The sequence below is a fragment of the Falco peregrinus genome, chromosome 4, assembly GCF_023634155.1.
Source record: "Falco peregrinus isolate bFalPer1 chromosome 4, bFalPer1.pri, whole genome shotgun sequence".
Lineage (NCBI taxonomy): Eukaryota > Metazoa > Chordata > Aves > Falconiformes > Falconidae > Falco > Falco peregrinus.
Genome location: NC_073724.1, coordinates 20,960,732 through 20,987,045, shown reverse-complemented (window position 1 = coordinate 20,987,045; position 26,314 = coordinate 20,960,732). Strand labels below are relative to the sequence as shown.

The following is a 26,314-nucleotide window of genomic DNA, read 5'->3' as shown; positions in this document are numbered from 1 at the left end:
AGAAAAATACTAAACCACCTTCCTGTTCGCCTCCCCTTCTTCCCAGGCTCCGCTGTACTCCATTCCCACCTCTTCTACCTCTTCCTCCACGTGGTGCAGGGAATGGGGTCTGTGGTCAGTCCATAACAGCTCCTCGCTGCTGCTCCTTATGCCCCCTTTCCCCCATCCCCACAGGCTGCCCTGTGCAGGTTGCAGCCGGTCGGGAACAGCTGCTCCTGTGTGGTCCTCCAGGCTGCAGTTCCTGGCAGGGAAACCTGCCCCTCTGGGCTCCCTGTGGAGGCCCAGCATGGTCCTCTTCATGGGCTGCAGGACAGCCTGCTCCAGCGTGGTCTCTGCAGGAGCACACCCTCCTTTTACTCGGGTGCTGTCTCTCACGTTTCTCACACGCTGTCCCCCTGGGCTGTAGGGCCCAGCTGTGCCCCGCCATGGGTCAGCTGGAGCTGGCCGTGTCGGGCAGGAGGCACTGCCCAGCAGCTCAGTGGCCACAGCTGCAGCCCACCCCACCGTCCTGATACCTGCACCCAGTATGGCGGACGAGGGAGATGGATCGCAAGCCTGCTGCAGGGAGCTCATTCCTTCCAGGAAACGGGATCTGTAATCATCACAGCTCTTTGTGCTCTTAATTGTGCTCCTTAGCCAGTGTTTGAGTGAAAAACTCAAATGAATATTGAAATATTGAAGTAAGTATGGTCTGTGCTTACATTCATTTTTGTCACGTCTCCATTACAGGGGTCCTCAAACTACAGCCCGCAGGCCGGATATACCCCCCCAGGGTCCTCAATCCCCCAGTATTTACAGACCCCCCCTGTCCCCCCCTGCCAGGGGTTGGGGGAAACCAGCTGCAGATGACGGCCTGCCACTGCATCCGCGCGCCGGCCCCCTGGTTAAAAAGTGTGAGGAGCCCTGCTCTATTTCATCCTCGCCCTCTGAAATCTCCGTGCTCTCAAAATGGCAGCCTGACAGCAGTGAACTGCGTCCCGTTCTAAGGGCCTTAAAAATAAATGCTGAGCAGCAACAGCCAGCATGATGCAGTGCTGGAATCTTTCAGCTGAAGCCTCTTGGTTAGATTCTTCTTGGAAATTAAACAGCTTGTATGTCTCAGAGTAGCTTGGAAGGAGAACTGCACTTGAAATTGAAGCCACTTCAATAATTAATCCTTTTATTAGTCTTGTCAGTGCTACTCCGTTTCACAGCCAGAAGGGAGTGGAAGGCTAAATCAAGTCGAACTATCTTATGCCTAAATAAGGCTGCCGTACGACAGCTACACTGATGCTCGCTTTATAGTCAGTTGCTGGTGTGGCTGAAAAATAAACTCAGCAAGTTTTCAGAAGGATTGGCATACTGATATCGTCAGCTGCACAAGTGCTGCTGCTGCTGGTAAGGGTCACAAGAACATGCAAGACTGCCCCTTTTCTTGGTAAGGTTGTTGTGAAAAATGCACTGAATGTAAGCAGCTGCTGCTCAAGCATGGAGGACCCAAGGTTTTATTTCTGTGAAACCCCATGTGAAGCTGAGCCTGTAGAGAACTTTAAAGTTAGAAGTCACTGCAGGACTAACTGGTTTTCTTACCCGTCTAGTGCGGAAAGGCTACACTGGAGTGCCTGTAGCAAAAGGTAGAGAGCACCGAGCTCCCAGCCTTACCAAAATACCCATCTGAGGTTTCCCTACAAAAGGATTGCTGGGGAGTTTGCAGACTGAGGGGTCCTCTACTGGATGTAAACCAGCAGTGGAAGGTGAGCTGATGCTGAATTTGTCTCAGCTCTAAGCCATTTTAAAATACACAAGGAAAAGCTGATAGCTGAGATAACTACAGTTCAAAGTTCTAGCTGGTCCCTTTAAAGCAAAACAGCTGCTGCTGAAGATGTACAGCACCTGCAGGAAACTAAAAGTAATCATTGCTTACCTGTGCCAGTGCACAAATTACTCGATAGAAGCTCAGAGCTGTAGTTTTGAAAAAACATTTATTTAGAAGTAGTGAAAACACTGGAAAAAGTATAAGTTATCCACTTGTCAGTGTGTCTAAGAAGCATGAAGTATATTCCTGCAGCTGGGTACAGTAGCTCCAACAACATGTTAACAGTGTGATTTGCGTCTGCCGCCTTTCAGAGCACCTGAAGACTGCTGGACATACAAGAAGGCTTTTCAGATGAGTTACAGGAGTCGCTCATAGAACAGCAGATAGGCTTGTGAGCTCAGCACTTTCGATGCAGACACAGCTTGTACATGGGTATCACTGATGTGGAACCACTGCCCTTTTACTGGTTCCGTTTCTAAAGCTGTGAAAGGAAGAATTCAGGAGTAAAAGTCATTACAAAGAATTGGAACAACCCATCCCATTACTGTTCTGCAGCAAGAAATAATTTGTAAAACACTTCCTATTATTCACCTTCAGGAGACTGTCCTCGAAGGACAAGGTCAGAGAGATGGTTGTTCATATTTCTCATTTTGGCATACGCAGTGTAGTGCCCAGACCTCATTGTCCCACTGTGTTCAACAACTCCATAGAGAGAGTACAGTACTTTTGTATTCCCTTCAGCCACATTCTATAAAAGCAAAAGTTTAGGTATGTCAGTCAGGTACTGGGTTTTAAACACAGCTGGAATGTAAACTCTTCACTTTGACTTGCATGCTGATGACAGGGAGGCCCATCATTACAGATTCATGCAAGCACTACAGCACTTGCAAGTTACACAAAACAACTGGAGCTTGACAAGCATTCTACAAAGATTCTGCTAAGCAGCTTCATTGTGAAAACACATTAGAACATGGGGAAGAAGAACCCGATTGTTTTCCCACTTACTTTACATTTAGCTGTACAGAAAGGAGCCAAGTCTATCACTTCTGGAAACTTGATGTGCCTGTTAACCTTCTGTAGATTAAATCCAGCCTTAAACAGACAAAGTAGAGGAAAACCCCATAATGTTAAAATGCACATATCAAAACCATGCTGAGTTACTAAATACTTCAGGTTAAAGCTTCAACAATGCAGAATTAGTTTTACATTAAACAAAATCAGGGAAAAAGCAACATTGGGTTGTTCGGGGGTTTTTCCCCTCCAATGCCCAAGGTTTTCCAGCATCACTCCCTTGCCCCAACATGCTGCACCGCAGCACAAGTTAACAAGGCTCTTTAAACTCACTCTTAGGGTAACTTAATGTAACAGCAAAAGTGGAAAAAGAATCAGTTCTACTTTACTTATGTAACTATCTCTCGTTTCTCAGATACTGATACGTACGTATCACATACATAATATGCCTGAGGATCTAATTTTGTTTTTGTATCATCAAAACTGACGTAACTTCTACTCCCACCTTATTCAAATAATCTTCTAGCATCAAACTGGAAAAACAAAAGCAAAAGATGACAAATATTATTTTCTTAATCATTTTACAGTCTCTTGGAACACTTCCATTTTCTCTGTGAAACTGTTTTTCACCTAAAGACACACCCCTTATTTTTGAAGTATTTTGACCAAAATACTGAATAGCTTTAGAGTTAGAAGGGTGATACTCTTTCCTCTTTCTTTCTTGGAAAACTAAAGCCCTAAAATAAAAATTTTCTTACAATTTAGAAAAAAGGTAAAGCCACTTTACTTTGGATTTTATAAGTAAGATTTAAATAGCACTGCTTTCCATTCACACACACACACACGCAGTAAGGCTCAGAATCCTCTTTTTTCCAATTCCTCAGACCCATTTGTTACATTCATTTAGTAAGGGATCCGATTCTATCTGTACTGAAATGTAAGAGTCCATGAACTACTATAGTAGCAGGAAAGAATTAATGCTAAGATATTGCTTGATAAAGTAAACAATAAGAATAATGAGGGAATATAATGCAAATAAACTCACAAAACTGTTTTTCCAGATAACTAATGGATATTATTTCAGGAAAATACAACCCCAACTCTTCAAAGACCAAAAAAACCAATGCTGCACACCAATGCCTTTCAAACCTTGGGGAAAAAAAACCCAACCAAAACAAAACAGCCTTATAGGAAATGAAAATATGCCAACATTAATTTTAAGTTAAGCTAGCACTATGTGCATATATACATGTTAAACTGATAATATATACATACACATTTTTGCAGTATCAGCCTGCCACTTACCTGTTGAAACCTCTTTAAGTGAAGAGTTAAAATTGGAGGAGCAAGAGAGATTAGCATCTGCTTTTTGGCATTAGTATAAATGTACTTCTTTTCACCTGGAGAAAAGAAAAAAAACACCAATGAGTAACACGTGAACAAATGTTACAGCAAGAATGTCTTTATTTTCACTATTTAGACTGTCACAATGTCATCCACTACAACTGTGAAACTGAACGTTCCCCTTTAACATGATGAACTGGACAAGAGCTGCCATCTGCAGACCCCTTATCACAGAAGTAACCGCTCACACCACGTATGAGTGGTGTCAGCACAAGCAGGATGAATTCTTGCTCATTCTCCACAACTCAACCAGAAATCGCAAGTGGCTTTTCTTGGCCTTTTGAGCAAACACAGACATGATTTCCCTATGACTGTCACAGCAGAATTTTCACATTTAAGGAAAGAACAGCGAAGTCACTAAATAGCTACTGACTACGTTCATCCAGATAATATATTTTTAGATTGAAATGCCCTTTCCCTCCCCCAAACCCACTCCTCCTTGCTCATTGTTCTTCTTCAGTCCTGCGGTACTGTGTAGCCAGGCTTGTGAGCCTGCTGTTCTGCTCAGTTGCTTGTACTAATCTGTGTGAAAAGTTCTGACAACCCACCCACTGAATGCTTGTTCAACCGATCCAAGTTAAAGTTACAAAAATACCACTTTAGGGACACTCCCCCGCTTAACCCACCCAAGCAGCAGATAAAGACATATTTAAAATTTTCTTTTAAAAGATAATTTGTCATACTTTTTGTGTTCTTCTTTGGTCCATAATGTCTTTGTGTACATACATCACAGAGTAGTTTATTGGTCTCAGTAAGTTTTTCATTACGGGTAAACTGATACAAACAGTGATGGATTGAACCTTCTTCTGGGTTCAGATCTTCCCTGTTCGCAAGAGTACAAAACGCTGTTTCTGGATCTTCAGTCGATACTTCACATGTCTTGACGGGAACAGTTTGAAGGTCATCTAAGGTACTTGTATCAGATTCAGCGCTGGCACCCAAGTGTAGTTTTGAGAAGTCAGTAGCAAGCTCTTCCTCATCTTCATTTTCATCATCCTCGTCTTTCAGAGACAGGTTGTCAAGGCCATTGACAACCTTTACAGGTGAATCTGAGCCTTCCATAGGGAGATCCATGAAAAACTCCTTTTCTACACATCCTTGTTCTGTCTTTCCTGTATTTTCATGCATGCTCTGAACTTCTGTATTATCTCCCTGTATACTCAAATCTTTTTGAGTTAAGCAGTGATCTTTGCAATAATCTGACCATTCCTCTTCTTGCTTCATATCACAAGTTTCAGAGTTAATTTCCACCTCTGATTCTTGGTTATACTCAACATCTTTTTCTGACTGTTCAGTTGCACAGATATCTGTGAAGTGAAGCACCTTTCCTTGAAGTTTTTGCTGGCGGCGCTGGCTCTGCAAATTGGAGTACATAATAAACAAGAACACAAAACCCAGAGGAAGTTTAAATTATATTTAGCATTTCTTACTACTTGTTTAGCAAAATTTTTGTAGCATGCCACAGATACAAAGGGTGGAAGGGGGGGAGAATAATCTATGATTTAATGAACAGAGGTGATCAATTCAACCAATACCGAATTTATCCTCACTTGGCAATAGTTCCCACTGCTCCTTGTTACACAGTATCTTCAAATACAACTAATGATTCCCTTTATATCTTCCCAATTCTTTTTTACATCTGTATTCTAAAGTTTTATGAATATTCTTGCAATCAATGACTGGAGAACGGCTGTCTGATTCAAATTAATGCTACTTCAGGCAGGCAATGTAAATTCCATGTTCCTCTGGATATCAGCTTATTCCTAGCGCAGCAACTCTTAACAGAACACGTAACTCCTTAATAGCAAATACGTAGATACAATCTGTCTTTTCCATTGTGCATTTGAGTGAGGAGAAATTCTAAGCTGTCTCCTCCATCATCTAAACCGAGGAAGCAAAAAGAATTGCTTTTACCAGAAGTTGCAAGCACTTTATTAATAAAAGTGAAATACTTAACAAGACCAACCTTGGCTTGTTTTTTGGCCTGTTTCTTCGCTTTTTTCTGAAGGTGCTTACTTGTACCAGGGGGCTCATCTCTCTGCTTAAGATAACAGTCATTATTTTTATTCTCTTCATCTTCAGATTTATTGTCTTTGGGTTTTTTAAGATTTCTCTCATTTGTAATTTTTACTTTCTACAAAAAACAAAAGCCACAAAACAACAACAGCAGTAGAGATGTTATTGTCCCAAATCACAAGACAGTGTTCCAAAGAAATCCACAAGGATGAGATTTTATTTGACTTTTCAGCTCAAATGAAACATTGCAATGACTATAACACACAACTCATTTATTTCACCCTAATCGTTACGAAAGAGATGTCTCACTCTGGAGGGAGTCCATGTGAAACAATGATTTGCAGAATCAAACAGTATAAAAAAAAAAATAAGGCTATGGAGGGCCAAATTCTGAACCTGTAAATGGGCAATATTACCTTTAGCTCTAACAGATGTACATCTTACTAAATGCACTGAAGAGTAACATTTTACACAAGCAGAGACATTTTCAGTTGAACTGCCTGCCACAGAAATTGTTTCTTTCTGCTAAAATAAAATTTGTTTGTTGCAGAAGACATATGATCCCTTTAGATGGGGGGGTTTCACTTCAGTATTTACTCATTAGCTTTTACGTGAGCAGTGCAACATAACAAATCTGAAATATTACAGATTATCAGTAAGAAACACAAAGCAAACCAAGTATTTTGAGTGCTAGAGATCAATCAAGTATTCACATACCATTCTACCAATGTTTACCTTTATTCAATAACATGAATATCATGAGAAGTATTCTTGCACTCAGTGCAGAAAAATGGATGAAAAAACCACAAACAAACAAAAAGTATTCAAGCAACTACTAGGCACCCATTACTGTCATGCAATTTCCTTCATTTTTACAACAGTGAAGATGACTCGGGAAGCGTTGCTCTTTGCAACTCAGCCTTCTGTAATAGTGACACAACACTGCAACATACTCTACTATTTCCCTAAGCCAATCTCCAGGTTGGAAACATTAATGGACAAAGCAGCAAGATCACCAACAGACTATCAGTGATTTTCCAGAGACTATTTATGAGCCACAACTTACAGAAATGACTCTCAGGAAAATATTATTCTCTCTCTTTCTGGGAAAATCTGTAATTTTAGCTCTCAAAAGAGACATATGAAAGATGTATAAATGAATTCCCTAATGATTATATAATAAAGGTGTTTTCATATAATCAAACAAAAACAAAGCCAAAAAGCAAGCACATACAATTTCTTACCTGATCATCTAGTATGGGAAGCGACAAATCAAGGAAAGATTCATGGACCAAGGATACCTTCAAATGAATATTCAGAAGTCCAACTTAATTTTGCTTAGAAGTGGCTAACTTGCTGTCAATAGGCTTATTTGCATGTAGGGGCTTGCTTGCCTTCAACGTATGCTTTCACTTGTGCATACAAAGGTAAAACACAGCTAATCTACCTTCACAAACAGCTATCCATCACCAAAATCTAACTGTCATTACCACAGAAACAAACAAGAAATACTTTCACAAATTTCAGTTTTCTAGTGGCCCAGGAACGTGAGAACCCAGCTTAGGGACTATGAGATTGATATCTGTAATCTGTCATGATATTTGTCTAGCCCACTCACTAATAATGCCCTTAATTACTTCATTATCAGTATGCATTATCCCAGTAGTGCTTTCTTGCTTAACTACTCCCCTGGCAAACCCACGGTCATTCCAGTGTGGGAAAGGGAAAGACTAATCATCTAATGAAAAAGCAAAGGCCCCCTGGCAGCATACTGCTGGTAGCAGAACAATTAGTTCACTCTAGTTTCCACCAATGGAAGGCGTTTACTGGGAGTCTGAGTGAATTCTTCTGGCAGAGGCAGTTTGCTGTTGCTGACCTCTTTTTCTGGAAGGCTTCTAAAAGGAACTAAAAGATTAGCTTTATAACATAAGGGGAAGAAAGATTCCAGCCAAACCATGCCCCTCTGAAAAGCATGCAGCTAGTCAACTCTTAGTGTATTAACTGAAGCAAACCTTGCCAATTTTTAATTGATTTCTACATGTAGTTACTTTGGGGTTCTTCTGCAGATTACATAAAATTATACTCTAGGCTGTTCAAAGCAGGCAGTTTACTTACGGTTCTGCATTCTTCGCACATAATTGTACTGGTTAATTCGCCACCAAATATTCGATCCACAAAACTTTGTATTCCCCTTTTCTTTTCATATTCTGAGAATTGACAAAGTATATAGTAAAGTTAATGATATGATATATAGTATACTGGCAACCAATTTAGTTATGGCATACCAAATAAAAAACAAAGATAATACAGTATGCAAGATGTACGCTGGAATGTGTTGACCTGTTCTAGTATCCTCAGCAAGTACTGCAAGATTCTTAAATTAAAATTCTTTCATATATCAAAGAAATGGGGGCAAAATCACATCTGCAGAAGACAGCTTGACTGAACCAACACCTTTACCACCTTCTCAACTCAAACACATTTTCCTGTTTTCTCAGAAGTACTGCATCCCAGTAAATGTGCCTGTTTTTCTTTCAGGACTTAACTGTCTGAAGCTAAAAAACAAGCACCAACTTTTGCCTGTATAGGTGCCTTACATACAAAAGCAATTTCCTCAAGTTGTATTTTCAGTGTAGTGCACAGTCTGAATTTAAACTTGCTCTTCATCTTCTAATCTGAAAAGTTAAAAAAACCTGAACAGTGTACAGAATAATTTTTATTAACAATGGACTGCTAGGACTGAATAAATCATTACCCTTATGTGCTAATATTTTAATTTCTTACATAATATTTAAATGATTAAACCCTACCCAAACATATTTTAATCTATAATGTCTATCAAATCAATTCTCTCTTACACTGTTAAGAAGGAAAGAACACCAGAATCAGTGAGACATTTAAAAAAATAGACCAGCACTATTGAGCCTTATATTCTAGATACATACATACTCAGGGCATGGCATAAAGTTGTACAATTAAACACGTATCTTTTAGCTGACACTATTAATGTTACTTTGTGTACTTCAATGAAACAGAAGATTTTAAATTATCAGAACATCAGTAACAGGTATCTTACCTTTAATTTTTTTTTTAAGTTCTTCTTCATTTTGTTTGTTAGAGTCAGTCACTGCCTTCAGTATTCCAACACTTACTTGCTGAAATTTTCAAAACAAATACACTGTAAAATTTCCTAAACTAATTCATTTAACTAGTTCATGTCACGAAAGTCTTTCAGATGAAGTTTAATCTTCTCCAATTAAGAGCATCAATACAAAAAACCACAAATGCCTGCAGACACAAAATAGCTCCTGCAAATATTAAACAAATAACCAACTGAGAAACAAGCTTGCAACCATGATGCAAATAGTATGTAAGAAAAACTAGTCTAAGGATTAAATGCTTTCCCCAATTAAAACTGGAAAAAAAAAAAAAAAAAAAAGGAAAAAGATGGCATTTCCACAAGTGAACTTTCAGGCATTTCAGAAATTAAGACAAAAGGACATTCTTTAGGGTGACTACACGTACTCCAAACCCACTTTTTCAGTAGAAATTTTGGACAAGTCAATTTATTTCTGCAGAACAACAGACATTTATATTAGAAATGTTGAATTAATTGAAGACCTTTAAAACAACCAAAACCGAACTTTCTATTAGATTTTATTAGAAGAGCATAGAGAGTAACCAGTACATTGCTTCCCAAAAAGGCAGAAAGCACCATCACCTCAGAAACCTGAACAATGTGTGCAATATATGTAAGAGATACAGGCCACAAGCAAACTTCATTCCTTGGATAGTTCTGTTAAATGAAAATAGCAATACCCATGGCTGCTCCTTCACAAGTCCACTGCTTAAAGGCTATTCAGTTCTATAGCTCTGTTGCTAATGTGCTTCAAGTGCATGCTATGGGCAGCACAAATCACACTACAGAGGTTGACTCAGAAAGTTCTTTCTCCCCTCAGCAGAGGAAAAAGTCTTGGTCTGGGATATGACAAAGGTGGGCATGCACAACTGAAACTGGCACTCACTTGGATTTCTTCTGCTCTCATTCCATCAAGCAAGTAACGAAGCAATTCATGACTGTCTTGCTGCTGATAACCTTTAAATCGTGTTGCTCTGTTAAATGAAACAGTAATTGTAAAGTGTAACTGAACTTAAAAGATAAGACAAAGTAAAAACAATTCATACCAGACACAAAAAGACAAAGTCTCAAACATGTCTGTATATAAAAGCAACAAATGTCTACATATGGTATTTTCTAAAAATACAAAGCCAGCTAATCAGAATAGGTCACTGACTATCTTTCATTCTACTTCTGTTCATTTATATTTTGCTCTTAATCCTATTCTTTCAAAACTTGTTAAGTATTACACAGATTATATATGCTGTGATGTGAGCTCAAGAAAAAATAAAGGAAGAAAACTGACCTTTTTAAGCAACTAAAAAACTTTTTTCATACTCACTATGACATGCAATTGTACAGATACTCACTTTTTACAAACCTGAGCAAAAAGTTCCTTAGGAGTGACTACCCCTTTTTTTGTCTCTTGCATTTCTGTCAGGAACTGATACATGGCTAATGTCAAAGGACCTGGCTGATCTAGTTTTATCAGCTGAGGTTCCTGTTTTAAACAAAAGCAACAAAGTTGTTTTGCTTTAATTTGGTGATGGAACCTTCTGGAGAAACTTTTACCTTGTCTAAACACTTCAGTTCTTGAAAACATTATTATAAAACAGAACACATAAAATTCTAAAATGGCAGTAAATTAACCTGACAAAAAAATCAACATGTGGTTTCTCATGAGATGATACCAAAATACTGGGCTAAGAATCATTAATTATATATTGCTTAGTTGCAACTCCATTATTTCTCCCTTTTATTAGGAAAAAAAAATACAATTTCTTAAAACACACAACCCTTCTTTCCCATCCAAAACCCCAACTGTGACGAGAAGTGTTATTTAAGTTAGCATAGCAGACATTCTCTAGTTTCCTATTGTGCATTTAGAAAAGTGACACTATAGCAAGTGTTACACATTTTCATCCTTTAAACCACTTAATCATAATGTAAATACTCCTTTGATGACAACTAACAGAGTATTGAATCACGGCTCTTCACTTTGAAAGAAAGACCTCTGCTGACTTCAGAAGCAGTTTTATGGAAGTCAATGGTGAAGTTCCCACTGATTTTACATCTTAATCTTGTTAGTATTTAGCTGAGAGCTTTAAAATCCAGAGATGAACATTGCTTGTTTCTTTAACAGACTGGAAGGGTGGGGAGAAACACTATGGAAGTTGAAGCATATATATACCATGGATAACTCAGGTGACTCTATTTTAACTGTTGTGCCAGGCATTTTAGCTTCTTTAAGCAGCTCCCTCAGGACTGGAGTTTGGGATAAATTCTGAAGAACACAAAAGAAAGAAAAAGATTGGTACCTTGGCAACAAGAGGAAGGGCAGCTGAGCTCCACTAGTCATGGAATTTGTAGCAACCAGATTACAGCAATTTATTTTTCCCGCAGAATTAGAATGGTAGCTACCCCTCTGGAAATTCTAATAGTGTTTGGCAGTTAAAAGTACATTCTGTACAGCTAACGGGACTTCCAAGTGTCCTCTATATGTATTACCTTAGATAGCAGAAACCCTAAATGTACTATTCTTCTATGTTCTTTTCTTCTTACTATGTCTTTTTTTTATTATTATTATATTCTTCTACGATCTTTTGATGGTCTATTTACTAGTGTCTGATTCCAAAATCAAAAGGTAAAACGCAGTGTGCGTATCTGCTTGTTTTAGAAACAAAAATCAAATTAAGCAGTTTACTAAAACTTGCAACTACAGTGGGAATTTTGTTTGAGTAAAGCTTCAGTAGCAAGAGCCAATCAGCACAAGATTACATATGAGCTTTAATACTGTCCTGGTTTTGGCTGGAATAATTTTCTTAGTGAAGCAAGGGGCTGCATGGTACTTAGTTGCCTGCTGGGATTAAACCCACCGGGGTTAAACCACAACAAATACACAAGAAAGAGCAAGTTTATTCTATCCAAACACTTCCTAGCCGAGCAAGACACTAAAGACAGCAATACAACATGCTCATCCTGTTAACATTTACTTTTCAGTTGATTTCCTGATGCCGAGACATTTTTGTTTCAGTGAACACCCATGGTCTTTGGGTATTAATCTCTTACAGTCTAAGAGGTCAGCAAGGGTGATGTGCCACAGTATTTTATTACTAAATTAGGAAGTTGGCATGCTTTATCTCCATCAGTGAAAGATGCTGTGCCCGAAAGACAAGGCAGTTTACTGTATTTTCCCCTGAAGCAAGTCTGAACCTGCAGCTCCATTTCTTCATATTTCTCTGGGTCAATATGCTATTTTTATAATGAACGCATCATTCTTGGCAGATAAAAATCACATTCTAATTGTCATTGTAAAATACTGGGGGCAGGGCTGTTGTGGGCTAGGTTTTTTGGGGTTTTTTTTTCCTAGTCAAAAGTTGCTTTTAAGAGCAATAACTACCATACCTGCATCACTGCATTAAAGAAACACGTATTCCCCAAGTTACTAAGTCCTTTCACAGCCACTTCTGCGTTAGTACTTGAATGAGAATTCTCTTCTTTAAGTGAGACTTCTTTTTCTTGTTCATTTTTGCTGTCTTTTTCTACTTTTTTATTTTCAAATCCTTTGTTCTCTTGTTGTTTTTCTACTGAAATAATAAAAAAAAACATACCACATATTAACCCACTAACAGGGAATGGGCTAGGAAAAAGTAATTACAAACAGCAGCAATCCACAGTGTTTAAAACTTAAACATACGATAACTAATTCTGTAATTGTATAAATGTAACACTACTGGTTTAGGTTTTTAAACTGTCTAGGTAACAGGAGTTAAAAATTCAACAAAGCGAACAAAAAAAATAATCAAGGAACCCCTGAAATGCCACTTCAGATCAGCACGCAATTTAAACATGCCACTCTGCCCACAAGCCGTTCATGCCAGCAATCTCTGAAACTCTGCATGTGTTATCTGAAATTTTATTCCTGTTGCAAAATCGCCAATGTTAGGCTTTATACAACATCTAACAAGATGACATCTGAAATAAAATCCCTTTAGACATGGCACTATTGTCTGAAATGAAATGCAGAGCCCTCCCACTGTCAAAGCATTCTCATGTTCACTTCATGAACCTAAACAGATGAAACTGGAATATTTATATTCTTCAGGACACACTAAAGACATTTTCCCCAAAATTACTTTGGTGCAGAGCTCAAAATGTCAATGACCTGTTTAATAAAACCATAAGGGAATTCCAGGTAACTTTCAGAACACCCCCCATACTGGTTCTGCCAGTTTGGCAGTCTGCTATTGATTAGGTTTCTGATAATAGGATATGAGCCAAGATTAACTTTAAAATAAAGTAACACCAGCTCAGAGAAAACAAGGAAGAGATAATACAGTCTTCACAGATGGACAAGAAACAGACAGGTGGACAACAATAGATGGAACACCTGATACTGACACCCAGTTATTCATCTGTTCTCCAGTTCAAACCTGAGAAAATGCTGGCAACAAATCCAAAGTTCAAATATTAGATGTAGAGAAACAATGTATCTGGGAAAGACTGACCAAAACCTCTTGAAGATTCTAGTCCCTGTGGGAAAACCTCAGCTGTTTCTTGAGCAAATATTCAGACACAGCCACGTGGCATTACTGGATGGTTGTGATCTATTTCCCTATGGGGCTATGATTTCACCCAAGTGTAGGATGGTTTTGGAATTTCTGATAGCTACAACTTATAGCATTTATTTTGATATACCAATTCTTCCAAGTTTTCTAGTGGAAATGCCTTGTACAAAAATGGTTTTGCCATTGTGGAAACCATGGGGGTTTTGGGGGTTGTTTCCTTTTAAACCACCACATTTTGCAGATAGACTACAGGGTGAACATGCCGTTTTAGAGAATACTGAATGCACTGCAGCTACCTATACTAAATGTACAGACCCAGCAGACAAATCATCTTATATATACTACTTCCATTAGGAAATGTTATGCAACAGCTGGAGACTTAAGTCATTCCAGCTGACACATTCACAAATACCTACAAAAATAGTTTTAAAAAATATAATCAAACTATCATTAGCAATGACAATTTTCCTTCAGATCTCAAGACAGCCTGAACAAACAATCGTTAACAAACACAGCACTTCTAAGTACTCAGTCAATTCCTTACGGAGCAACCAAACATCGCATTGTTTAAAAAAGCCATAGTACAATTGTATTTTTTTCCCTCCTATTCCTGTATTTCTGTCCTGTAACAAGTTTAGGGGACACTGAGCAAAATCTGGTCCAATTAGGTCCACAGGCTAGGATGTTACCTATGCTACCAGAATTCTGACAAAGAAAAAAAGGGAAGAAATTAGCTTTTTATTTTACCGTAAGGTACTTCAAAAGTTAAATCTAATATAGTACTGTAAGTCCAGAATGTACACTCTCTCCTACATTTAAAGGACTTTCTGATCTACAGTATGTATACTATAATTACTTACCTGTACGTGATGAATCAATACAAACTTGTTTTCTAACATAATCCACAGTCTGCCCCAACCGGGTTGAAGTATTATAGGGAACTTCATTATCACATATGTAGCACCTGTCTCCGCCCCCCCCCCCCAAAATAAAAACAATTAATCATTTTTTTTTCTGTTGTTTAAAAATCTTAAACTATTTGCTTGATTGATACAATTCATTACACAACTATAAAATTCCAAGATTTATTTTAAAATTTAGACGTCTCAGAGTTCAATCTATTTCTGATCAAGAAAATAAAAAGTTTAAAAAATAATCTTTACCAAATTATTTCACTGACTGCAGGCAGCCATTTACAAATATAAATTAAGACTCTTAAAAGATGTGCTTAGAAACCTTATTACAATAAATATAAATGCATGGAAAATTTTGCCAAAATCAAGAAATTATGATATCAGGCCCTAAAGGAAACTACTTATGAATAATATGCCATATTCTGAGTATTGTAGCCAAGCAAGTACTTCATTATATTTAAATTGGGTAAGAAATAAATCTGTGCCCTCCATTAATCCTGCATTTTTATTTGCTCTTCCAGTGCTGATACAAACTTGTTTGTCTCTATGAGCAGAATACTGTGTGGTTAGGCCACTAATCTGTTTTAAACAAAATTGTAATAAAAGCTGCAGTGATAAAGGCTCAAGTAAGAGTAAAATTCTGCTGGGACACATTCAGCTAAAGGAGAGTTGTATATACCGATTTTGTAGTTCTGCCCAATCAGCTCTCTGAAGAGGTGACAAAAGGTATCGAAAAGAATGCAAGTACTTCTGCACTTTGAAACATACCAGTTACAGTTCCTAGGCACAAATGCATTTAGCAGACTTTAGGATTACTATAAGTCAGACTATTTTTCTGATATTAAAAGCACTTTCCTCAATCTCTTGCATCTCTGGAATTAGCTGCAATTTTCACATTTCTTCATTCCTCATTCAAAAAATTGGCTAAACTTTTGGATCCCTGATAACATATTTATCATTTGTTTGGTTAATTATAAAGATAGGTATTCTTACTCCTGGAGTAACAAATGACAGTTAATTCCACAGGCAATTTTAACATCATAACCTTTCATCCATCAAAAATTTTGTGAGTAACCTTGAAGGAATCAATGGATTGAAAACAGGTTTTTCAGCAATAGCTGTTTAACCGGTGGAGAAAAAACCTATGTAGATCCAACTGCTATGCCATACCAGTATTGAAAATGCAGACAATAGCACTTGTTGTAAATCCAAAACACCAGAACTTAACGAATTACTAGACCTTTCCTCTTTCTCTCCAACTTCAAAATGTTTCTTTTAACTGTTTACAGGTACTATTCAAATCTAATTTCAATCACATATGCACGCACACCATAGAGAGATTTATTCATACATTCGTAGCATTAATAAATTCTGATCAAAACTGCTTTTGCTTTTATGTACCAGGCCCACTGTGAAATACAGTTCTTGACTGTAGGTTTGATTTATATCAATAGTTTATACCCAATATATCAATCTGAATAATTACTTGTGCAAGTTTGTAAACCCAAGAAATTCTAGAAGGAAGCAAAACATCTTGCTTAGACAACTTCCTCTCATTTGCAAGTACTTTGATTTATTTTCTCAGTTCTAAAACTTAATGTAGTTTTTAAATAACTTCAATAATTTTAACACTAATTTACATTACCCAAAAATTCACTAGTTCATTAGTAATACACGTTATTAATAATGTCTATTTCCATTCTAGAGTTCAATAAAAATACTAATTGTTACACACAGAAGTGCTCAAAATGATCAAGTTAAGACGTAATGGTAATGATAAAGTGAATATAATGACAAACAACAAGTTTTAAAAAAGGTTACTAAGCAAAATTAAACCTCTTTGTATCAGACACAGTATTTCTGTATAGCACAGTTTAGAAAAATAAGGTTCCCTCTTCTATTGTAACATACTATTCCTTTTAAGAGAAGGAAATACTACCAGGGAGATGGAACTTGTATTGATTGAACCAGTAGCATCTTCTAATTCTACAGCTGTGCTTCTTAACCACACATATTGTATTAAGATGTGATATATGTTGAGAAAATAAAAGTAATAAAAGTTTGTCACTAAGTGTGCATCAGAAAGGAGCTTCTCCCAAGGCTGAAAGTTAAGATTTAGAGCTACATATTAATATTTGTTTCTGCATGTCAGTATTCCAACCTAGCAAAAGTAGAAAAATATGAAGTCAAGAGCATTTACTAGTTGGTTCATTTCAACTTCAATTATGGAAGTTTTCTAGTTATGACTTTTACAGGAAAGTAATATTTATTCAGCAAATCTCAGCAAAGACTGCTGGGACTTCTGTGTGTGGAAATGCTTTACATACACCTAGATATAAATGCTAGAATTCAAAAAGAAAAGGAAACACAAATTATACCCCAGCCTCTGTTGCCTGACAAACTCACCACACACTCCAGTTGTCCAGACTGAGAACCAAACAATGGGGATCTGATCTTGGCGTTGCATAATGCTTTAAAGCATGCTGTTCTTGAGAATTTCTGCCACAGCCCTACAATGTTGATAACCAAGTGTCACAAAATCCAGTTGACTATCAATGAAACATACATTAAATCAGTGTATAAACAAAGTATTAACATCAAAACTGTTTAATTACATTAAACTAATTAGGATGAATGGATGGGTCTCTATTCCAAGACACACACTTCTGCAGAGAGGAAGGTAACTTGGAAACTTACTGGGTGCAGAATAACTATAAAGTTGCTTGGGGACTGAATATCTAATATTTAACTTCCAGTTTGAACAGCTTGAAGAATGAAAAAGAACAAAAACTGCTTCAGCATGCAGAGTTTTCAGTTCAGTAAACTAATGTGAGCATAAGATCTTATTTAAGAGCATTAAACAGAAATTATTTTCTTAGCAAAATAGTTTGGACTTTCTAGGAAAAATAAAAGTCCTCAGGATAAGCCTGCTAAATGCCTTTGTGCCATGCATCTAAGGACTTCCTTTGCAATTCAGAGTAGACATTTTGTAATCACACCACAATATATAAGATAATGTATGTAGCATCACTTTAAAATAAGAAAGAATGCCAAAGTTTAACTAGAAGCTCTCTTGTTCCACTATTATTATCATGAGACACTGAAAGATACTAAGACAAATTAGCAACAAAACAAGATATACCCTATGGCCACATTTTAGACATAACCATATCGAAGGGCTTCTATCAGCCTCCTCCTCAGATTTCTCTTGTCTCTTATTGTCTGCCTTGCAGTCCTGACAAACATGCCACTCCACGTTCAGTAGTGCCTTTTTCAGATGACCTTGCTCCAATCCTTTACGAATATGCTTGCACACAGGTTCTACAAAATAAAAAGCACAAGAAGGATGTAGGTATCACAACAAATCCAAATGTCAAAGACACAGGCAGCAATCCAGAAGCTAGGGTAGCCTTTCTAGAGTCAAAGAAACATTGACAATTTAGCAGACATATCAGAAAGAAACCCTTTGATACCCCATTCACAATCTGGGGATATTGTTGCTGCATCCTAAACTACTACGTTACTGGAAAAAAAATAAATAAATATTGCTCAAACCTACATCTAGTCAGAGGAGTTGACAAAACTTTTGGATACAAACCTACCTACTGTGCCAGGCTGTGGGCTTCTATTATTGTGGCGTTATGATTCCCACACCTCGCAGGGAGCAGCCACAGCCCACTGCCACGGTTCCCAGTCACCAAGGCAGGACCTGGCTGGCCTATAAAAGTGGAGATTATGGAGGTTATGCTTCCAGCTGAGCTGCCTCGGTGAAATTATGCAGCAAACTACAGTAAAAAAGAATGGCAGAGTCATCCTACCTACATCATTATCACTTTGCACTGCAACACTGTACCCTACTTGAAGCTGCACTTTCTGGGCCTGGTGTGAACTCCAGCTATTTAATCAAATTCTGCTAAGTATGGTTACACCAAAACCAGGCATCTGTTGCTAAGAGCTACTACCAGGAGTTCAAAACAAAACCCAAAAAAGATAATTAAATTTTAAGGTTGTCAGTTACACTGTCACTTGCATAAAGAGAAGCTGTCCGTAAGCCTAAGTCACGTACAGAGAAACTGCGACTGACAATGTGTATGCAAACTGAATCAAGTTTTTCCACATAAAAAAAATGAGTAAATCATTTTAATCCCCCCTCCCCACCCTTTTTTTTCAGTATAGGTTTCCAAGACATTTAGTGAAGAGTTATAGGCTGATGATGCTATTTACAGTAAGAAATGCCTAAATTTGCATATACAGGGTCAAATATGCGACATTACAAAGAGTTATCTCAAAAGTCAAAAAGCACAGAGTAAACAAACCCATGATAAAAAAAATGCTGTATGTACTTAACATGTAAAAAAATACCAATTTTTGTGAAATTATGATTGAGAAGAATTACATAGCCATTTACTTAATTCAACTGTCTTAAGTCCTTTGCTACAGAGGTTTTATTATTGCTCAGATAGAATAACAGTTCTGAATCTCTCTTTGTTAAGGACCATACACAAGGTTGCTGTCTTAAGGCTGTAAACTTCTCTTGCCACAAGCTGAAACAGGTGGAAAGTTTTGTACCTACAGTTCTGTTTCTGTCCAAGATTATAGGATTTTACCACAGTAAAAATGTTAGCCAATAAGAACAAACAGATATTTAGATGCATTGTTTAAGCTTTTTTAAAAGCAACAAGCTTCACCTACAACTTCTAAATTGTCTTTTTTAAAGAAACCTTTTGTATGTTGCCTACTACTATTACATTGGAGTTATTCACAACCATCAGTCTTTGTTTACATTTGTGGCTTTATCAGACTGTAAGCTAGCCTATTTTTAGCCAAAGAAGTGAGATTCCACCAGCAACTGCACCATAACTGATTTTTTTGCTGAAGGAAAAAATGAGCAACTGTCACGGCAGACTCTTCTTGACTCTGGGGTTAGGGGGGCAGAAAGACAACAAAGGAAGCTAAGGAGCCATAGCAGACAGAAGCTACCACAAGACCAGGACAACCAGGAAACGAAAGGAGAGTAGACTTGATTTTAAAATAACAGGCCATCACACTGAGCGTCCTGGCTAAAACTGTAAGTGTGCTCTCTCCCAGCTAAATTAACATGGCTTAACTCGTTTCCCCAGCCAGGATCAATAAAAAAAGACGGGCAAGACATAATCTGTGACAGGACAGGCAAGGGGGTAGAAAAGAATGCTGCACAGCACAAGCAAGAACAAGAACTAGAATAACCAGGGTAAGCAAGTTAAAAAAATTTCGACACCCGATCCAGTACAGCTGTAAGGATAATACTAACTATTTGGGATTAGGAACTATTATGAACAGAAGGAGAGGAAGAGAAAGAGGTTTTAACCAAAAAGCACTATGAGTAGAGAGTACTGGCCCTGGACACCTCAGCTAAGATAGCTGCTAATGTAAAGACAAATGCTTTCACAAAAGTATTTTAATCACAACCTTTTTGGTGAAGCAAGAGTCTTCTGCAACAAAATCTTCATTAGGAAAATGCTACTTAAATCTATCATGACAAGCTCAGCAGCTGACTCTACAAACACTTTACGTTCTGAGGAAATTTATACAATCTGTGTATCTGTAAAGAACTGTGTCAAGAGTTTCTCAAAAACAAGAAAATAATCCTACTTTTCAAGACAGGATTATTATTTTCTAGCGTGCTTAGAAAAGTAGCAACACTAATGTTTCTTGGTGACTTCGGTTTCAATTATACAAACCCACACCTTGTAAATGAGATTTCAAAGCCAGTGACTAGCCCCAGATAGAGACCTTTAATATTAATGAGTTTTCAAGCCTCCTTTGAGATTAAAACAAACATTAGGACCACGGACTTATTTGAGGAAACGTACCCAGCGTATCCAAAGACTCATCAGACTGTGCAGTTTTGCCTTTGGTGCGTTTCTTTCCCATATTTGTAGTCTGGAATTTTTCTTACACAGAACAGTGTCCTAGCAAAGAAAAATAGTACGTTAGAAAGTAGGCTTTTGTTTTACTTGTTCATTTCTAACCCATAAATTACTTCTATGGCCAAAATGTTTCTTGAAGTGAATTAACTTGTAACAATTGGGCGTTTAAAAAAAACAATATTGATTACACTTTAACATATAACTAGGTGTTGCGTACGGTAAGATCACAGTGTGAATTATAAAACCCAAATGATTTAAAATCTTAAATCAAAAACATTGCAAAAAAGAACAAGATAGGAAACTTAAGTACCAAAAATCCTATAAACATTTAGAACTTGTACTTTATTTAACTTAGGTAAGAACTGCATCTGTACCAATTCTTTCACAAAGTTATTTGCAATTACACTCATTCAGTTTTCTTCACTGCAAATTCTTGTATCTCTGATGAAGTCTGACACATGCAAATACTCTAATTATTCCAAAATATACAGACAATAGGAGTTCTGATTTTTCAGTTTCTTCAGTGGGGGAGACTTAAGATTGCCTTCCCAACATACCAAACAAATACTTCAGACAGGATCTGTTATTTGGTATGCCTGTAGACCCAAGATCTACCACTACAGAGTCCTAATCCAGGTACTTGCCTTCAAGAATCTGGCTACTGCACCCGAGGTAGGACACTTCTAGCTTCTAGTCTGTAGCACCCACAAGGCCCTGACACTTATCTCAAAAAAGATCATTCAAAAAGATCAGGTAAACTTAAAAATCTACATATGCTCTACAATGAAATTATGCAAGCCGGAAGGGTTCAAAAATCAAGTCTCTGCAGCACGGCCTAACCCTGCTGTCCAGCCTTTATGTAAACATGTTAGCACTGCAGTAAAAGTGACTTGTAATATTTGTCCTTTCAAAATCACTTCTTAGCTCGAACTCAGCAGCACACTGGCCATGGAGAACAGCTGCCTGCTTGGAGCTGTCACAGCCAAAAGAAAAGGAAGCCAGCCCAAGAGAATCAGAAAGAAACTAAGCTGGGAAGAGTTTAGGCGCCATACCCACTGAAGGCTTTTTGTATGAAAAGCCTTTCCGAAGCACGCTACCGAGCTGCTGAACGACAGGTAGGCAGCCACTTCATCAGGAGCGCAACTACCAGCTTTTGCAACTTTGCATGCCATTTGTTCAGAAAAACAACAGCTCATCCCAAAACCTGCCTCTACAGCACAATTTCCCACAAAAAGCTACGACGTTTGATCTTAAATGAACAACTCAAAACCGTTAAAATCCTTTCTGAATTGCCTCTGCCCGGCCAGGAGGGCCGGACGGGACGAACACGTGCAGCTGCTAATGGCACCCAGGCTGTGCGCGGCCGGACTCGCCTGACAGGCTCCGCACCAGCCCTTCCCACGGAACGCCCCGCAGACCCCAGCAACTAAAGCAGTGAAACGCCTGCTTTTTTCATTTTTTTTAAAAATATATATATATATACACACACACACATATATATATTATAATACAGAGCGGTCTGCAAAGCGCCAAAGTGCACCTGCGCCGGACGCCCCGAGGCCCACCGGGGAAGCCCCGCGGCGCGGCCGGCGCTGCCCCACAGGCTCCGCCGGACGCCCGCCCGCCCGCCGCCAGGGGCAGCCCCACGCTCCCCGGCCCCAGGGCGGCGGGCAGCAGGTGCGCCCCGGAACTCGGGCGCAGCCCGGCTGAGGCGCTCGGCTCGTCCCCCCGCCACCCCCGGCCGCGCCACTCACCCCGTCCCGCGGACCGGGCCCCGCCGCCGCGCCGCCCCGCCCCGCCCGCTGCCGATTAGCCCGCGCCCGCCTCCCGCGCCCTCACTGACAGGCGCCGCGGCCAACGGAGAGAGGCCGGCGTCTCGGCCGGAGCGGGGGCTGCGGAGAGCCGGAGGAGCGAGTCCCGGGGCGGCGGAAGGAGACCGGTAGGGGCGGGACAGCAGGGCCTGGGGTTTCCGTCCCTCACCTGCCGGTGCCGCAGCGTGAACGACTTGGCGGCGCATGGCTCCGACCCGGGTCAGCGCGGGAATCCCGCCTCCTTCCCAGGCGGCTGGGCGACGGCCGCCGCCTGCCATGCGCGCGCCGGCGCGGTGCACTGTGGGGCCGTGCGCACCGGGCGCGGGGGAAGGGCGCGGGGACCGGGACGGGGACGTGTCAGCGCATGCGCAGGCACCTCCGGGCCCCGCTCCCGCCGCGCGGGGCTGCCGCTGGGCGCTCGGTGCGGGTGGCCGGGGCCGGCCGTGCGCGGAGGGGCGCCCCCCGGGCGCGCCAACCTCCGTCTCTACGGGTGCCAAAGCAGCAGAGGCGGCTGCGCTCTGGGAGTGCGGCCCTGTGAGGGGGAGATGTGTTTGGTGACGGGTCGCTACAGGCTGTCCCGCCGCAGGCCACCGAGGGGCCTCACGCTCCTCGCTGCTGAACATAGACGAGCTGCGTTTGATGGGCGTCGGTGTAAGGATTAATATGATTTACACGGAGGTAGCTAATGCACTGTGGCCCATATTCAAGCCCTGTTTTTCTTCCCTAATTTCTTCTTCGCTCAGGAAACAACAGCAATGACTAACCGAGAAGCAGCCGAGATGCAAATTTCAGAATTAGATTTACTCTCCAGCATGTTTCCATATGAGGAAGAGTTCGCTGTGACCGACCAGCTGGCAGTAGCAGAACTAAAACACTACGTTGAAAATGAGTCTGCAGAGATGCCATCTTCAAAGGTTCAGTTTACACTGAACGTAAAGCCAGAGGTCTCTAATGCCTCTATGGTATAGTAAAAACCTTTCTTATTTTTATTTTTGTTTTGTTGGATTTTAGGGCTTGCTTGAACTGAACATGCACTTCTTTGTTTTTAGGTGGAATTCTCCATGGCCTGTGCATTACCGTTTAAATATCCAACTGTTCTACCAGAAATTACTGTGAGGTATGGCATTAAAAGTACAGCTAAGTAAAAATGTTCAGAAGGTGTGGTGTACTACTTAAATACAGTTATAATAGGAAAAAACCCAGTCCTTTTTTGATAGTTTTCTGTCAAATTAAGCCAGATGGACAACAATGTTGAAGAAAAATCTACAAGGTTATGATTTCTCTGGTGTCCTCAGCAAATAAGTGAGAAAAATGGGAAAAGCATGGAGGAGTGCCGTCTTCTGTACAGAGGGGTTACATGTAAATACTGTTCAGACATCTGATGTTCAAGAAGATACTGTTGTCTGTTTTGACAAGGCTTAACACTTAACTAAAGGAGTAAAAAGTTACTCAGTTGGTTGTCTTCTTCCTTTGTCAAAATGCTGCTACCCTCAGGCTTCTGTTATTTTTTATTGGAACGTTTCTGTTACATATGCATAAGTAGCCTTGCAGATGACAGAAAATGAGTTCAACCACTACACTTACTTTTCAAGTGCCTTTTTCTTGATTTTGATTTACAGATTGGTAGTACTAAATATGAATTCAAGAGTCAGCACATCAACTAAATACTAAAGACCTTTTCATTGCTATTATCACTTAAATATCCATAGCAAGTGCATACTATCTAAATATGGCCTGGTTTTTTTGGCAACTTGATGTAAAACTGTTTGGAAAACATGCTAAATGTCAAGCGTATTGCAACTGCTTCTTTTTTTTTTTTTTTTCTTTAGGTCATCATTATTAAGCCGCTCTCAGCAGATTCACCTGAACTCTGATCTAAAAATGTATTTGATGCAAAACTGCAGTGGTGAGCCCTGCATGTTGAGTGCAAGGGAATGGGTTAAAGACCATGCAGCTGCTTACATTGACAAAGAGCTTTCATCTTCCTCATCGGCAACATCAAACGCCACGCAGCCAGATGTAATCACATTCACTCGATTGTGGATCTATAGTCATCATATTTACAACAAGCAAAAAAGAAAAAATATAATTGACTGGGCCAAGGAGCTCTCTCTGTCAGGGTTTTGCATGCCAGGGAAACCAGGTGTTGTTTGTGTAGAAGGTCTACAAAGCAGTTGTGAAGAGTTCTGGTCACGGTTAGTTTTTCTTTGTACTTACATATCATTAGTAGTTAGAATATTACATTTGTCATGTGTATGTGGCCAGAAGGTGTGAAATCCAACCACCTTCTAACCTGTTAAGGTCTGCAAACTATTTATTTATCATAATGTATTTACAACAATGAATATCTGCTGTAATGTTGGTTGCAGCAAAGCTGCTAGTACTGCACAGTGCACATTTATTTCTGTTTTATCTTCCTCTGTATTTTACTTGTATAGTGATGGACTGCAGTACCCCAATTATGTTAGATATGTATGCTGTTCGATCGCTTTACACTCATGTTTTATTCTGCTCCCATCATTTATACTTCTGGGTGGTGCAGACTATAAATGAGCATTGTCATTTGATTATAACAGCTAAGAGAGTATAAGAATTCTTAGCACAGGCAAAGCAGAAGCAAGCACTGAAATTGAAACCACATCTTCATCAATTATTGTGTGAGGAATAATGTTAAGGTTTTTGGATCCTGAGGAGATAGAAAGAAACAAGCTCCTGCTTATGGGAGTGTTTGCATGTGAGTAGTATTTCTATGACCAGCCAGGGAACCATTATCTCTGTCAAGAAATATGTACAAATGGAATGTATTGACTTCTGTGATAACAGCTATTTCATAGTATTTTCTAAAATAGTATTTCATAGATAGATCCATATTTCTCCAATTGCTTTCAGAGTAAGAAGATTGACGTGGAAAAGAATTCTTATTCGGCACAGAGAAGATGTTTCTTTGGAAGGTGGAGGACATGCTGAGATTCAGAAACAAAGAAAGTTCTCCACTTTGGAAGAAAAATGTTTTGATGCACATGGTGCCAGGGGAAATCATATGGATTTGGGGCAGCTGTATCATTTCTTAGAAGAAAGAGGATGTGCTGACATTTTTCAAACGTACTTTGGGGTTGAAGGGCATTGAAGGGGTTGAAGATCTCGAGAGGTTCCAGTGCCTGCATTTCTAAGTTAATGATCGTAACAGATTCCTTAGTTGTTCGGCAACAGTTGATCAGAGAGGGTTTCAATAATTTGTGGTTGATACGATGAATACAGTTTTTAATGAAAAAAAAATTCCAGTGAAATCTTGATGAAAATTACTAAATGAATGCTTTATTACACTTCCTGGGTGTAAGGAGATTTAGGGTACATACCTAATTGCAATGAAAGAAAATATGCTTGATAGCCTACAGGGCAGTTACAGAATTATAGATGAATGAGTTGATGGTATTACAGTGAATGAATATATGAATAAGGAGAGACAAAAACGAAGCGTGGATATCCCAGCAGAGGAAATATGATGTTTACATTATTTGTTACTGTTTACATACGTGACATGAAGACTTTTTTTTGTACCAATCTTTTCTTCTGCTTTCTATCTGAAAGTATATTAAGCCATGAGATTAGTGTTTTATTAAAAAAGAAAATTAAAAAAAAAAGGAGATGCCAAATTATAAGTCTTGTTCATGCAAACAGGGTTGAACTAGGATGCCTGCTCCGAGGTGTAAGAATTTTCTGTAGGTGAAAGCGTGCATGTAGGTAAAGAGATACTGTGGTGGCTCCACG

The 26,314-nt window shown here is 39.2% G+C and overlaps 2 protein-coding genes across 7 annotated transcripts; one reads left to right on the top strand and one right to left on the bottom strand.

The window, feature by feature from the left end:
• Positions 1-1,942: 1,942 nt before the first annotated feature.
• Positions 1,943-22,836, bottom strand: USP16 (ubiquitin specific peptidase 16). 4 transcript variants are annotated; one of them, XM_055801980.1, is made up of 18 exons: positions 22,716-22,836; positions 20,679-20,777; positions 17,969-18,147; positions 17,233-17,336; positions 14,773-14,876; positions 12,750-12,931; positions 11,536-11,628; positions 10,715-10,845; positions 10,252-10,339; positions 9,303-9,381; positions 8,342-8,433; positions 7,471-7,527; positions 6,177-6,344; positions 4,894-5,566; positions 4,112-4,206; positions 2,801-2,887; positions 2,387-2,543; positions 1,943-2,276 (listed from the first exon to the last, which is right to left on the bottom strand). In XM_055801980.1, the coding sequence occupies exons 2-18, from the start codon at positions 20,737-20,739 to the stop codon at positions 2,152-2,154; spliced, it is 2,475 nt and encodes an 824-aa protein (XP_055657955.1). In that variant the 5' UTR covers positions 20,740-20,777; positions 22,716-22,836; the 3' UTR covers positions 1,943-2,151. The 4 variants fall into 4 exon arrangements, with proteins under 4 accessions (XP_055657955.1, XP_055657957.1, XP_055657956.1 ...); XM_055801982.1 differs by having other exon boundaries at positions 12,750-12,928; XM_055801981.1 differs by lacking the exon at positions 22,716-22,836 and adding an exon at positions 22,490-22,594.
• Positions 22,556-26,190, top strand: RWDD2B (RWD domain containing 2B). 3 transcript variants are annotated; one of them, XM_055801989.1, is made up of 5 exons: positions 22,556-22,674; positions 23,290-23,508; positions 23,596-23,663; positions 24,376-24,741; positions 25,436-26,190. In XM_055801989.1, exons 2-5 carry the CDS (start codon positions 23,302-23,304, stop codon positions 25,671-25,673), a joined length of 879 nt encoding a protein of 292 aa, XP_055657964.1. In that variant the 5' UTR covers positions 22,556-22,674; positions 23,290-23,301; the 3' UTR covers positions 25,674-26,190. The 3 variants fall into 3 exon arrangements, with proteins under 3 accessions (XP_055657964.1, XP_055657963.1, XP_005240659.2); XM_055801988.1 differs by lacking the exon at positions 22,556-22,674 and adding an exon at positions 22,690-22,765; XM_005240602.4 differs by lacking the exon at positions 22,556-22,674 and adding an exon at positions 22,945-23,197.
• The last annotated feature ends 124 nt before the right edge of the window (positions 26,191-26,314 follow it).